We start from the raw sequence: 15,775 nt of genomic DNA on the forward strand, positions 1-15,775 counted from the left end.
AAGTTTTTGCCATAGACATGCTTGTTGCTCTTGATCAATGTCATCTTCTAATGATTTTCCTATTCTATAGTTTTTTGTAAGGTTTAGTTAGATATGGATCCAAAAACAAGTGCCAAATCATCTCGAGAAAAAGGAAGCATCCAATCGAGGAAGGTGACAATATTACAAGTGTTAGGGTCAAGCTAAAAACTTTCACTCACTAAGCATTTTAAAGGTAAGCTTGTGGTGGAGTTTAATGCGAAAGGAAAGATCAAAGGTGCATTTATTCAAGCGAAGTTCAGTAATTGGGTTGGCACACTAGTTAAAAATATGGTTCCACTAGCTGAAAATACCCAAACCGGACGAAAGTTGACAAGCAAATAAAAGATGATGTATGGGATTCAGTGCTGGTAAGCGGTTGTTTTGCCTATTATACTGATTTTGAATTATTATTATTGTCTTTATAGAAGTGTAGACTCATCTCTGCCTTGGTTATTTGTAGGAAAAATTTGAGGCAGATCCTAAGTTTAAGAAAAAAGGATTGCAACAATGTGGTAAGATATGGCGGAAATTTAAGAATTATTGCACAAAATATTTTGTCATACCTTACATAGATGACCCCGATCTAATGAATCCACCAAAAATCTATCCGAATGTTAAGAAGCAAGATTGGGAGAAATTTGTAAAAATAAGGTTATCGGAAGAGTTCCAGGTATATATCTGTCATTTCCTTTGAATTTTCATTTCTAATAAATTTATAATTTTGTTAAGGTGTGATAAACTAATATACTATTTTCATTTGGGCTGTTAGGAACTAAGCAAGATTCAATTGGAAAGAAGAAACTTGAACAAGTATAACCATCGACTAAGCAAATTAGGTTATGATGGCCTTGTCGATAAGATGGTAAGTAGATATTATATTTAAGTTTGTTAGATAAAACCAACGTAGGTAATCTAATATTACTTGGTTGGTTTGGTTATTTGTAATTGATAATAGATAGAAGCTGGGATACCTATTGATGAAGATGATAGATCTCTTTTGTGGCGTTTAGCTCGACAAGACAAAAGTGGTGAATATCTTTGATGATGCCACAAAGGAGGTAGTTCAAAAGATTGTAAGTATCAAGCTCATCATTGTATGTGTGTTTTTGAAGCATATTTGATATTGTGTAGGATACCTAGCTTGATATATTGATGTATTTTTGTAATCTTGATCTAGATGATGTGGTTCCCTATCTAGCTTGATCTAGCTTCGATTTATGATTTTTTTTTTTGAACTAGCAAGCATAACGATGAACGCCCGACCGAGATTGAATGTAGTCTAGTAGTAGGCACTTCTAGGCACCTTTCCATCGGGGTTCGGTTCCAAACCCCTTTTGAGAGATAGCTTTCAAAGCTTCTACGGGCATGGCTTTTCACAGCCTTTGCTTGCTACCTTTGACTTAAGCATCTTATCCTCCAAGGCTTCCTTTCTTGAAAGCTTCCTCTCCTTTTAAGTGGAGTGATCTTTTCGCTTCCTCGACGATACCCGAAAATAAAGATCGGGGTATCCCCTATTGAGTAAGCCAAAGCAAGCAACCGCCTTTAATTCCGACGGGAGCTCCTCGCTCGGAGGGTTTGATGGACTTATTCAAGTGTGGGACATCACTTCAGTAGTCTCAAGTGTACACTTGAAGGTCCGGAGGGGTATTGAGTTGGTTAGGTGGCATCCAAGAGGATATGTGGTCTTAGCTGGTTCGGAGGGATTCCACAAAGATGGATGTGGAATGGAGACAAGAATGTCTTTTGAATATGTTTTACGGTCATAGTAACAACATCGCGTGTGGTGATTTTACCCGTGATGGTAAAATGGTTTGTACTTGGTTCGAGGATGCATCATTGAGGATCTGGAATCCCAGAAATGGAGAGTGTGTGCATGTTGTTAGAGATCATCCATATCATAACGGAGGCGGTGAATAAAAAGTTATTATTCTCTACCGCATCGTTTGGTTCTCTAATGCATCTCTTTTCATGTTAAAAATCTTCTTATAGTTGTCTTCTTTTACATTTTTCACACTATCCTCTGTGTTACCCATCAAATTAATATTTGAGCTAGTTTCAAAGTGATGGGGTTGTTGGAAAATGTTGTCCGATTGTTCTTGGAGTTAGTTACAACTTATCTTCTCAAAAAGGTGAGATTTTTATTTTTATCTATTCTTTATAATAAGATTTCAGCTCATTTGCTTTTCTTGCTCCTTATCTTTTTGTGCCACTTCTTTATGGAAAGTTACTTTCCTAGTCACACTATTATTCCTCTCTTTCTCACTCCAAATAAGAATCAAATAAAAGCCTCTTTTAGTTTTTCTTCTTGGTGTTCATTACACTTGAGGTTAAATATACTGCACTATTGAGTCTTTGGTCTTGTTGAATGTATTGGTGTAAATTGGGGAACTATGGCCACACATCGATTTACCACCTAAGATGTAGTTCAGATGTTACAAGCTAATGGTATTAACAAAGTGAAACTATTTGATGTTTTGCTCAAAATACAATGAGTGCATTGGCTGGAAGTGGGATTGAAGTAATGGTAGCCATTCGAGCGATCACCTTTATCGATGACAAGCTACAAAAGAGCTAAGCAATGGGTCAGCAGAAATGTTACTAGATTCAATTTCAATGGAGTAAATATCAAGTAAAGTTCCAGTTACTTATCTTTCTTGTTCAATCTTGAAGTAATTTAATTATATGAAGGTGTCTATTGCTGTGATCTAGACTTGACTTAAGCTATTTGAGTTTGTACTTATTTGGCATGCTATGCTTGTATTGTAGTTTATACCTACATCTGTTTTAATATTTTGTTTATAGACACACTTGAAATCAGCTTTAGTTAGATTAGTTGTTTACCATATCAGATATGGCCTCATATGGGAAGTGTATATCAATATTTGGTCAATGAATAGTAGTGCTAAAAAATGTTTTAGTTTATTCAGATTCTGTTTTGAATAGTTTATCTGTTTAAGTTGTGTGACTATTAGGTATAATTGTATAATTCAAATCTTCATCTTAGAATATCTTCTTATGTTGATAATCATAAGGGGATCGAAACATGAAAAGGGCGCAAGTCCGGGATTAGAAGTAATTCAAATCTTCATCTTAGAACTGATTACGGTGGATATTCCATCACTAGTTCCCCATGTATTTATATTAGAAGTAATTTTGAAGCTGGTGATCTATCTAATGTTTCTGATTGCCATAATTCTGCTTTTACATTCATTCCAAAATTTCGATGAAATAAGCCCATTTTGCGTTAAGTTTATACTATATACCGGAATATGTCTGAAATCAGACTTTCAGCGAGACAAGAGGATACAGATGGGAGTGGTATTGAGTGATAGTGATTGAGTTTGTTCACTTGGCTCATGGAGGTTACATTTTTGTAAGAACGAGTACTCTGAAAAAGTAGATAAGATTAACAATGCTTGAGTTGCTGAGTTGCTTATGAAAATCTGATCACTTATTTGGCTCATCTGAGTACTTGCTAACATTTTTTTTCTTGTGAAAATATATTTGATGCAGTATTTAATATTCTGGATCTTTTTTTTTTACCTGTTAACGGCTAGTTGATTAGAATTGCATTTTATTTTGTTTTAGTGATATATTAGCATTGGGAAGGTCATCTTGAATATTATATACTTAAGCATTCTTATGCCAAAGTTAATAGGTCGTGCACCAAATTATCTAGCAGACAATTGTGAAGGGTTACAAGTTTTCTTTGCTTTAATAAAGCTTAAGTTCAACTAATGTAGACACTAGATGGTCACAGCAGTTTGAGAACGATTAATATCATTCGGCTGCAAAAGTAAAATGGGTTCAGTTTTGGCAAAAGGATATAGTTACAGATAGGGAGTGTTTTCCTCCGTAAACAGGGTGAAGACTCTCATAGTTTTGGTAAGGGAAAACAAGTTGTCGATGTTGAGGCTGGCGAGCTGGATAACAGACAGCCTATTTATTGTGATGGATTGGTTGCATACCACCGGCAGCCTATTTATTCTGATAACAGGCAGCCTATTTATTCTGACTCTCATAGATCCTACTTGTTTTCCTGTCTTAGATGCTGCTGATTTGCCATCTGCTTTCCTGGAGGCTGTAATGGGTGGTGTTATTTGCTCTGCGAAGCTGTTGCATGCATACCACGCTGCTTGGATGCATTGTGCTTGAATAACAAAGGCCCGCAAGCCGTTAAGGATTGCAATGCTTTGAGGTCCTTTGTAAGAATATTTACTTCGGGGCGGTATGTACGGCTCTTTCTCGGGATGCTCCGGGATCATTGTCTACAGGATTGGATGAACTCTACCGATATATGTATTTACCGCGATGTGTACTTGCATCACGGAATGTGTGTGCGTATGTGTACCGGTAATTGCATGTGTACCGGTAATCGCATGTGTATTTACATGTATGTATTTACTACCGTGTAATCGCATGTGTATTTACCGCATGTCACGTAATGTATTTATCGCATGTCTACCGCGGTAATCGCATGTGTAATCTTGCATCACGAATTAAACTCTACCGATATATGTATTTACCGCAAGTTACCGTACACTATTTTTTTCAGTATTTTGCTCTTCTTGTACCGTGTTTTGCCATTTTGGCTATTTTCCTCGTCTTGTCCAAATGTTAGACTTGGTCTTGTGGTATTGGCGTCGCCCCACACTTGTGCCACTTTCATCGTGTAAGTTTTCAGATCACAACTTTGAGGTTAACAACACCTCAAGCAAAGGGTGTTGAGCTAAGTTGGACTCTATATGCATTAACTTGGTCAATTTCTTGCAGATACTTTTCTATTTATGGTTAGTTCATCCAATTGAACCACCTTACCTATAATAGTATAATACTATCTTATTTTCTACGACAAAGTAATATTTCTTTTTTCTTATTATAGTATAGATATAGAATAAGTATGGCTCCACCTCCAGATGAAGCAACTATTGCTACTATAGTTGAGATGGGTTTTACTCGAGCCTTGAGGCAGGTGGAAACAAACAGTGGAGCCGCCAATCGAGTTATGAAGATATGGTACACAATCCAGTTGAACCATAACTTTCACCAGATCTCGAGTCACCACACGCTTGACACGTATCTCGCCAACTGAAGTTGAGGTGTTGGCAAGATCTACAATTCCAATATATCGGTATCTACTCATCTTCTCTGTCTAGAAGAAAGATAAGAATAATCCGATCATAAATTAGCTTAATTATTTACATATCGATATTATCTCCTACACATTGACTAAGTTTTCTATGATGGTTTTTAACGATATACTACTCTTGCAGAAACAGAATGACAATCTTGAAAATCCGCCGTCTTCGTCTCTTCTTAGAACAGCCTGTGGTCGCTCATTCGTTGATTTTGAATTTTATATCTATTTTTGCAGGAGGAGCTGAAAAATAAGGTAGAGGAGGGGGTTTTGGCAACGGAAGGAAAGAATGACATACTTACTATGGCATTGGGAACTCCAGAGCCTAGTGGTCGAGTTAGGGCGGGTGGACAATATCGACTCCCACTATGTACTTCAATCTTCCTAATAAAATATCAAAGAAATATCACGAGGATTTGGAAGTGAAGTTGAAAGAGAAAGAAGCTCAAAACGAGAAGTTGAAAATTTTGGTGCTACATGTGCTTAAAGAACAAGGTGAGACTAATTCACCAAATGACGACCAATCTGTTGGAGCGAGTTGCTCAAGCAAGGACCAAAACTCGTCAACTCGTTGCCATTAGAAAATGTGGAATCTAATAGTGCCAAAAGTGATAATAGGCATAAGGTGATTGGCAAGTCTAAGCAGGTAAGTTTTTTGGCTTTAAATTTGTATTTTTGATTTTCTACATATTTCAAGTGTTCTCTTTAACTAAACTCATATTTAATGTATAGAGAAAAGATGATGGTCAACAAAAAAAGGTGTGACTTCAAAAAACTTAAGTCGAAAAAATGTACGTAAGCTCATTCTATAGTTGCCTTAACCATGTTATATTCATTGTGGTATAATAAATGCAGGGAATGATACGTAGCTTTTTTCATTCCTTTATTCCAAGTGCTTCACATATACTAACTTGATGTACACTTCGTCATATAGTCAAAAATAGACAACGGAAAGAGCATTGTGGATTCCGAAAAACTTAAAGCTAAAGATGGGAAGGTAAAAAAAATATTTTCTTAATTAAAAAGGTTGATTAAATGTTTGTGTCAAATTTGTTACTAGATAATCCTGTCTTTGTTTTGCTTATTTGTTATAGGACCAAGATTGTAGATTGGCATTGGGATCTAAAGACAACATTGTTGCCGAGGGTCGTGTTTTAGCAAGGAAGGGGCCAAAGGATACTGTTCACAACATGCCTTTGGGAGAGTCATATATGAAGGTCTCAATAAATAAAGCATTGTGTGGTGATGCCTTTCTCCCAGTTCGAAACGGCGATGAACATGTATTTGTTAAAGATGCAGTAAACTCGTTTGTGGCATGGCCTAAGGAACTTGTGATACTTAAAAGTGACGAGGTAGTATAAGGATATGGATATTTGTATGGTAATTTATTTAATTTTGTTATATAAATATCAATTTTGTTCATCAACTTTTTGTTAGGTAGAGAAGCGTATTCCACTTCCGCGGGGCAGTATTCAATATAAGATCAGAAAGTTTGTGGATTGTGTCGACAAAATAGTGAAAGAAAACGCTTTTATAGAAGTTCCAATGGTTGGAACTCTTTTCCATGATGAGATGGAGGAAGTACGAGTTTCAAAAGATGAGTTGATGGATGTGTGTGAGAAGAGAATGTTAAATGGTAGCTGCATTATCTCCTACATGAGGTATGAATAATTTGGTGAACTTATTTGTGTTAGTTATAATTTAACTTTTCATATGCGATGACTTAACAGAATGTATATATATGTTGTAGATATTTATATGCGACTTTTGGAATTGCTCGAGCAAAGTATGCATTTGGTAACCCAGAAAGTTTTACTATTTATACAAAAGATGATGAGAAGGCTCGATATATTCAGAAGTTGGCTGAAGAACACGGTGATCGTGTGCTTTTAATTCCTTTCAACACAGGGTAACTGTGTTTATACATTTGTAGTACATATACATTATTTTCATATAATTAAAATTATTTTATTTTTATTTTTATTTTTATTTATTTTTTTTCGATTGGTTATATAATTAAAAGTACTTAATTGAATTTGTATCCACATAACTGGTCATGTAGGGGGCATTGGGTCTTAATGGTTCTTGACATACCATCAATGGAAGTGTACTGGTTGGATTCTTTAAAAGATTTTCGTGGGCCGCCGGATCCAGCTTTTAAATTATTAGTAAACACGTGAGTTTAGTCTTTATTTATTGTATTTTTCATTGTATATTTGATTCTATCTTGAAAATAATGAGAATGAAACAAATGCATTTTCATTTTCAGTGCGATCAAGACATCAAATATGTCCAAAGGAAAGAGAAAGATGAATCCAAATCCAAATTGGAACTACTAGTGACAGTAAGCTTAGTTTCTTTGGAATACAATACAAAGTATCTTTCAATTTGTGTATGTGTTAATGCAAGTATTAATTATGTATAGTGCCCACAACAACAAGGAGGGATTGTATCTTATTATTATGTATTATGCTTTATCGCGAGATTTAGTAGAGGATCCTGGTCCACCGATAAAAAAGAAGGTGACTACAAAGTAGCATTATTTTTCATATAGTCTTAGCTAGCTTATAAATTGGTGCATTTGTAAATATGGTAGGCAATGCATTGCCTGCATCATTTATTTTCATAATATTTATAATATATTTTTTTATTGAACAATTATTGGAGTTCTCTAGCAAGAAGAGTTACACCAATGAAATAGATGAACTTCGTCTTGAATTCATCGACTTTATCCAACAATTTATCGAGTAGTTAATTTGGGTAAGTGGGTTTCCATATTTTCCCTTTGTTTATGTATATATATACTTTTCTTATCGTTTTTTTTTTCTTACTTGTATAATATACCCTTCTTGATTCACTTGTTTTTTAATTTTATATACTAGTCATAGTGGAATGACGACTTCATGATATGATGCAGGTGTCATGGATCGATGGATCGATTAACAGATGAATAGATGGCAGGCTAGGTTTTAGTGTTGGAAGTCGCGCACAATAAGCTAAGATATTGCTAGGATAGTATTGGCGTTATGTTTTTTTTTTTTTTTTTTTTTTTTAATTATGATTCTTTTGGTATTGGAATGACTTCTTTTGTTGAGAGTCAAACTAGATGAAAAATACTTGGTTTGATCGATGAAATCAATAGAAGTTAATTGTTTTAAATGTTGTTTCTTTCTTCTTGAGTGGATGTTGTTTCCGTTATCATAAAGCGAAAGTTAAAGTGATTTTGGTTGTGATGTTTTGATAAATGTATGTGGATGTTGTTTATGTCATAAAGCAGGTTAATGGGATTTTTGTTATGACGTATATGATGCAGGTTGAGAAATGAATACGATTGAATACTAAAATGAGAAAATGTTTTTAAAAAAAATTATTTTCATTTGTCTCACTTTTGAAAAAAGTGACATAATATCTATTCAAAGTGACACAACTGACCACTCTTATGTGTCGCTTTCTTTTTCATACGAGTTATATGGAGTTGATTCCCAAAAGTGACACAAGAAGCAAGGGGCTTTTGTGTCACTTTTGACGTACTTGTGTCTCACTTTAGTCCAAAAGTGACACAACTAGTATACTTAATGTGTCACTTTTGACGTACTTATGTCTCACTCTGGTCCAAAAGTGACACAACTAGTATACTTAATGTGTCACTTTTAACGAAATTATGTCTCACTCTGGTCCAAAAGTGACACAACTAGTATACTTAATGTGTCACTTTTGACGTACTTATGTCTCACTCTAGTCCAAAAGTGACACAACTAGTATACTTAATGTGTCACTTTTGACGCATTTATGTCTCATCTCTAGTCCAAAAAGTGACACAACTAATATATTTAATGTGTCACTTTTGACGTACTATGTCTCACTCTGGTCCAAAAAAAGACACACAACTAGTTATACTTAATGTGTCACTTTTAACGAAAATTATGTCTCACTCTAGTTCTAAACGGATACAACTAGTGTCACTTTTGATAAGCACTGTGACACTCTTTCTTAAAAGTGACACAAGAGGTTATTCTTAAGTGTCACTTTTATTAACAAAAAGTGACACATTTAGTAAGGCTTTTGTGTCACTTTTGGTAGAACTTTATGTGTCGGGGGCTTATAGGTCACTCCAGAATTAGTTTCAAAAGTGACACAAGTGACTTCTTGTGTCACTTAAAAAGTGACACAAAAAGCCCTTCTTTTAGTAGTGAAAATAGTTAAGGAAAAATATTTACCAAAAAGAATATAAGAGATCAAAGAGCCCAAGCCCAAGCCTCAAGCCCGGTTTTATTCAAAATAACACATGCAACAAATTAGCTATTGTTGCCTCCTTAGGTAATTGGATTAATTGTCTTGCTTCCGCATTGAGGTGAAGACATTCATTTGAACACCAAGGCTCGCGCCACACATTGAGGCTCTCTCCATTTGCTATCAAGACTGTTATAGACTTGACTGCCTTCTTCCAGAAATGCTTCCTTTTTAGTTGATATTCCCATATCCACTTAATCCACAAGGAGTCTTCTCTGCTAGCTACTTTAAAAATAAACCTACAGTATGCTGCCACATTCCATGTCTTTGCATCTATGATATTTAAGTCACCCTCCTCTTTACTAAGTCTGATAATGTTGTGACTGGCTTTATGTAATCTCCGTTCCATAGAAAGACCTGACCACAAAAACCTGTTGGTTAACTTTGAAATCTCATTTAAGACACCATTAGGCAACATAAATGTCTTTGCCCAATAATCTAGGAAGGATTGTAATACAGATTGAATCAGTTGTACTCTTCCTGCAAAAGACAACATTCTATTCTTCAATTCCAATTGGATATTCGAGAAGAAAACATCTTAACTAAAGGAAGACAATCTTTCTTCCCCAATCTTGATGCTGTGAGCGGTAGCCCAAGATATTTAACTGGCGGGCTGACTAGAGACACCTCCATAATTCCTGCCAAGTCCTTGCTTCCATTCTCAGAGATACTTCCAGTAAACAACGTGGTCTTATTAGTATTGAGTTTCAGACCAGTCATACTTGACAAGCAAGCTAACACCTCCTTTACCCCTTCCATTGAAGCTGCATCACCTTTACAAAATAACAAAACATCATCGGCAAAGCATAGATGTGTAATATAAAGCCTCTTACATTTAGATTGATAAGCAATCACATTTCTGCACATAGCTTGTTTCTTAAGACCACCTAACACCTCCATGATCAGAGCACATAAATAAGGAGATAAGGGGTCACCTTGCCGAAGACCCTTCTTACCTTCGAAACAGCCTTGGGGAGAGCCATTAATAAGAATATATATATGGAATAGGACAAAGATGTAAAACACATAGTGATCCATTTTATAAAGTGAGTAGGAAATTTGAACCTTCTCAAAATCTTCTCCATTGAGTCCCAACTAACAGAATCATAGGCTTTTTGCACATCAATCTTCATAGAGCATCTATGGGGACCATGGCTTCTATTATATCCTCTTATGAGTTCATGAGCTAATAACAAGTTATCTTGTATGCTTCTGCCAGGCACAAAAGCTGATTGATTAAGATCAATCACATGAGACATGATAGGCTTCATCCTGTTACTAATCACTTTTGATATGCACTTATATACAACATTACAACATGCTATAGGTCTAAATTCATCTAACCTTAATGGCTTATGTTTTTTTGGAATAAGACACAAGAAGGTTGAGTTGATACCTCTATGCATATAGTTATGATTAAACACATACTTGACAGCTTTTATGAGCTCATCTCCAATGATAGACCAAGCTTTCTTGTAAAAAACCACATTAAACCCATCTGGACCAGGAGATTTGTTGTCCTGCATATCAAATAAGGCCATTTGTATTTCCTCTGAGGTATATAACTCTCCATGAACTTATCTGATTCCCCTTTACTCACTTAGGTTCTCTTCTTATCTGATTCCCCTTGACTCACTTAGGTTCTCTTCTGATTTCCAGCTCTTCTTATGCATTGACATTGCATTGTATGCCATCTTCTACTCCAAAAATACCTTCATAATATTGTAGAAAGGCTTTAGAGACCTCATTTGCTTCCGCATATGCATTTTCGTGTTGCTCTTCTTCTTCTTCATGTGAGCCCCCATTTATTCCCTCCTTGAAGTAAGGTTGAAGTCTCAAGGTTTGAGCTTGTGTCAATGATGGCCATCGTTTCATATGCCCTTCCATATATGTTCTTTCAGTAGACAGCTAAGGCAAACATAAACAATATACTTACTCATTCAGTTCTAACTTATAACGAGGCGTATATTGCTATATGATAAAACAGGAACACAAAACAGAATCCCTCGATCAAGTATAAAATGTTGCTTAGGGTGTTAACTGCTCAAGTCCCCCACAACCTTCATATATATATATATATTTGTCGTTTATGTAATTATATTGAGATATAACATTATGTTTACTGAATACTTATTACAATTAATTTCATGTTTATATACAACCCTTGTAGTACAAGATTTGGAGTTGAATGGTATTGCATCTCTAAAGGGTGTTCCTTACATGGCAATTTCAAAAACATCTATGTGCAGTGGACCTGCGACAGGTACCTTAGTTATTACCATCTCCAACTTGATGTAAGGTAGAAATTTGTCGGAGTCAAATAAAATATCTCGACACCTTTTCTTGCACTTCTTTTTACTTGGGAAAAAGGTTAACTGGGATCTGTGCATTATATTTGCAGATTTGACATTAAGATGTTGCCTCCGCGAATATTCTAGCCAACTAGCCAAGACAAGGCAGCACATTCAAGTAGCAATAATCTAAGAGGCCTTGCCATTGCAACTTGCTGTCATCATCTATGCCAATGGAAACACTATATAAGTAAGTTATTCATTATCCATGCACCTGCTTGTACTGTCTGAACATATTATCCTGGTATGTTAACTATAAAATATTAAAATGTGCATTCATTGTTGTTGCAGATAAAAGTTACTTGGGAGATATTGGAATAACAAAAAATGATTTCCATGCAATCACATGGTTTACCAGCTGGGGAATAGAAACAGATCACGATCATTCTGAAATGGTTGATCAGGAATTTTGTGTAGATTCAATGTAATACAATTAATTCATTTTATATGATTTTACTTTTTTTTTTTTTGGCTAGGTAAGTGAATTACATATTTAAAAAGACAAAAAAATTATGTATATTTTACTGAATTTCAAGGAATATGATGTATATTTTTTCACAAAATAGGAGACTGTTGGACACCCCACCCACCCCGGTTTTAGGATTATGCAAATTTGTTTCAATTCAATAGACATTCCGATGGCAACATTTGCTGCTTGCGATCCTAAAATTATTTCTGTACCACTATCTTAATCGTATGGTAGATTATGTAAAAGTGTAAAAGTAATATGGTTTTTCAGTCAGAAGAGAAACGAAACATAAATGAATCGTGTTCCATGTTGACCAAAACCCGCCAACCCGCCAGTTGACCAAAACCCCCCAATCGTGTTCCATTGCTACCGGCGCAAGTTGACCAAAACCCGCCAACCCGATCCATTGCCAGTATGGCAGTATAGCATGGAAATCCGGAATCCATATCAAAAGAACTTTCCAGCATATCAGACAATGAAGAGAGACCAGTCATAAGTTCTTCCTTTTTGTCTCTACTGTAACCTGACAGTAATATTTATCTGATATAAGCTGAAAATCTGACAAAGGAATCCCTTCATATAAAAGCACCTTTGTTTACAGAACAGGAAGCATGTGTGCGACTCCCATCTTGACTTTGTGCCAAGTTTAAGGTGTGAAAATCTGTGTAACGTGTTTAAGACCTTTGGTTCACCATAAAACCCTTACTAAAAAAAATCAGTTTTCTCTTTAATTATTATTATTTATTTTTTATTTTTTCTGCTATCCCAAACTTAAATATCTAGTTTGTTTTTTTGTTTTTTTTTTTGAATTTCCAACTAGGGTTAGGCAGACTTACTTGTATTAAAATGAGAATCTTAAGTAAACTTTTCCTGTAACGATATTCTCCCTTACAATAGTAGTGAGTTTGCTATCTAGAGGAGGGACAGAGTAAACAACATGATGTTCAAGAGAGGTACTTAGTCCAGTAAGGTAGTCTACTGCAAAGTTGCACTCCCTAAATACATGAACAAAATCAATAGATTCAAACCTAATACATAAAGATTGTATATGTCCTAATAAGTTCCAGGAACTCTATGGTGCTTCAATTCTTCTGTTAATGAGATTAAAAACTATAATGGAATTAGAATGATCACGTATGATGCCACCGAATCCACCCCCTCTATCCTTACAGACCGAACCATCAGTATTAAGAATGAAACCCTCAGGTGGTGGTTTCTGCCAAATACATTTAGTAACTAAGCAGTTCTTGAGGTTAATGTTCATACCCAATCTACTCAAAAGCTCAGCTGTTACATTGAGGTTATCCAGCTCTCTGACTTTCGCTTACGGATACATAGTGTTGTTAAATCATCTCTCATTACTTTTAGTCCATACATAGTAAACACCCGCACATGCATAAGCTTTATAGATCTCAGTGTAGGGACCTCTTTGCTTACATATCGTCAAGAACTGATGCCATTCATTGTTTGCATTGTTACTATGTATGTTGATACCCAAACTATGCTTAATACCCTTCCATATCTCTTGAGAGTAATTGCATTCAAAGAACAAATGGTCTGAGTTCTCTCTACTTTGGTTGCAGAAACAACAGGATGAAGCGTTCAAGACTTTTCTTTGAATTAATTTGTCCTGCGTTAGGATACTATTTGAGAATAGTTGCCAACCTGCAAAGGAATGTCTCGGCATAACCAACTTACCCCATACAAGCTTACCCCATCTTACTTTAGTGGCCCTTCTTCTCGAAGCTTGGTATGCAGATTTGGCACTAAATTGCTCCAATTGTGAGGGGGGCCATACCACCACATCCTTAGGGGAATGAAGGAATTAATAGAGGTAGATAAGATAGTCTCGTTTAATTGATAAATTGTGGTCTAGTTTGTTTATTTGGTACAACATAAACTGGGTGAATTGGCATTATCGCCAACTGAACAGGGAAAACATGCAATAGCTAGGTTGACGTTGACCTCTTTAATTTTATGAAAGACAATTTTTTTATTTTTTTGGCTAAAATTGTGATAGTCTTCCTCCACTAATTAAGAATTTCAATTTTTGGGAAATATCATGATCATCCAATAAATCCAATAAATAAGAAGGATTTCAATTTATTCAAATAAACAATTTGAACTCCTATCGATTCTAACAACTGATTGCAGAGTTGATCATTGACCTTTCAATTCATAGACGTGGATTTTGGACATATGAATGGGGATATTCCCTATATTCACAAAGAAAAAAGGGTAATTATATTAGAGGGCAAAAAAAAGAAATACAGTTCATTTCTTCTTTTTCCTTCGGTAAGAGTAGACAGACATTTTTTTTAAGTTACAAATTAAATTAAAAAGTTTGGATAAACAGAAATTCAATATTTGACACTGATAAGAGCATTCCCAATGCAAGTCAAAAGAATTCCCCCCCCCCCCCCCCTTATCACCTCCACGTAGGCAGTTATTCCCCCTCTTTTCACCATTTTGGTGAAAAACAAAGTAAAGTTGTGCAATACAAAGGTGAAAAAATATCTCGGATGGGATGTTGGATTCCGTCTGGACGTAAAAATCGAAAAAACGCTCTGGACGGAGTGAAACATCCCGGCTGAAATTTAAAAAAAAATCGAAAAATCATGCGAGACGGAATCCAACATCCCGTCCGAAGTTAACAAGTCAGCCACTATCTCGGTGATGAGTTTCACCTTGAAATCAACTTGGCAAAATATTCACCAAATAATCACCTCCAGAGCAGTTCACCAAATAATCACCTCCAGAGCAGTTTTTCCCCAAAACTGGTGACTATAGTCACAAACCCCTTGAAATCCCCTGCATTGGGAATGCTCTAAATGGATGGTAATGTGCAATTCAGTTTATTACTAATCCTAAAGCCCAAGGACCCGGTTCCTGTTTTATTAGGTGTTTAGGACATAAGTCTTAAAAATTATGTACACCAAAGACATGGATCAACCTAGATTATTGCCAAACTCTCATGCATTCAGGAATTCAATTAGTAGTTTTTGTTCGTATCTAAGCTATACCGGCATTATAAAGAGAATTGTGGCTTATAAATTTGCAATAGATGGTATATATATTAATTGTACAAATGTAATTTTTTTTGCCAAGTCAGCAGTGTAAATATAATTAGGGTTAGTGCGATTGCAATTACTGAAGTTTTTTTTTTTCACATGAACAAGCATTACTGTTGGATTTTGCAACTGGAGGCATCCCTAATTTATTGCAACTATTAATTTTGGAGAGAAAAATGTACATCGTACAAACGCAAGTTAAGAAAGCGAATTGAAGAACACATAGACACAGAAAGGAGTTCCAATGTACACAGATCAATTAGTATAGTGTATCTTTAAGTGGTAAACTTGAAAATTGCAATGAAATAAATCAGTCCACGCTTTTTATCATAGTTTAAAGTAGGTAGTTAACTATTCACCCATCTTGCATTAACAAAACATAGATTCTCAATTTCCAAAAGACTGCCAGTTCCATATCCATGGTGAAAACTTTCAA

The 15,775-nt window shown here is 35.5% G+C and overlaps 1 protein-coding gene and 1 long non-coding RNA gene across 2 annotated transcripts; both read left to right on the top strand.

Moving 5' to 3' along the window:
• Positions 1–275: 275 nt before the first annotated feature.
• On the top strand, positions 276–4,235 carry LOC147496814 (uncharacterized). Its single transcript, XR_015194152.1, has 5 exons — positions 276–389; positions 482–691; positions 791–883; positions 977–1,094; positions 4,070–4,235. It is a non-coding gene; the product is annotated as an uncharacterized LOC147496814 (long non-coding RNA).
• A 2,103-nt stretch (positions 4,236–6,338) lies between these two features.
• On the top strand, positions 6,339–7,520 carry LOC147496815 (uncharacterized). Its single transcript, XM_086562491.1, has 5 exons — positions 6,339–6,510; positions 6,596–6,819; positions 6,909–7,067; positions 7,221–7,334; positions 7,428–7,520. The coding sequence occupies exons 1-5, from the start codon at positions 6,349–6,351 to the stop codon at positions 7,495–7,497; spliced, it is 729 nt and encodes a 242-aa protein (XP_086418617.1). The 5' UTR covers positions 6,339–6,348; the 3' UTR covers positions 7,498–7,520.
• The last annotated feature ends 8,255 nt before the right edge of the window (positions 7,521–15,775 follow it).

This window comes from Coptis chinensis, chromosome 5 (assembly GCF_015680905.1).
Source record: "Coptis chinensis isolate HL-2020 chromosome 5, ASM1568090v1, whole genome shotgun sequence".
Lineage (NCBI taxonomy): Eukaryota > Viridiplantae > Streptophyta > Magnoliopsida > Ranunculales > Ranunculaceae > Coptis > Coptis chinensis.

Coding starts and splice junctions, on each gene's coding strand:
- LOC147496815 (XM_086562491.1), top strand. CDS start 6,349: ATGCCTTTGGGAGAGTCATATATGAAGGTCTCAATAAATAAAGCATTG. Junction 6,511..6,595: donor TGATACTTAAAAGTGACGAG/GTAGTATAAGGA, acceptor ACTTTTTGTTAG/GTAGAGAAGCGTATTCCACT. Junction 7,335..7,427: donor TTTAAATTATTAGTAAACAC/GTGAGTTTAGTC, acceptor TTTCATTTTCAG/TGCGATCAAGACATCAAATA.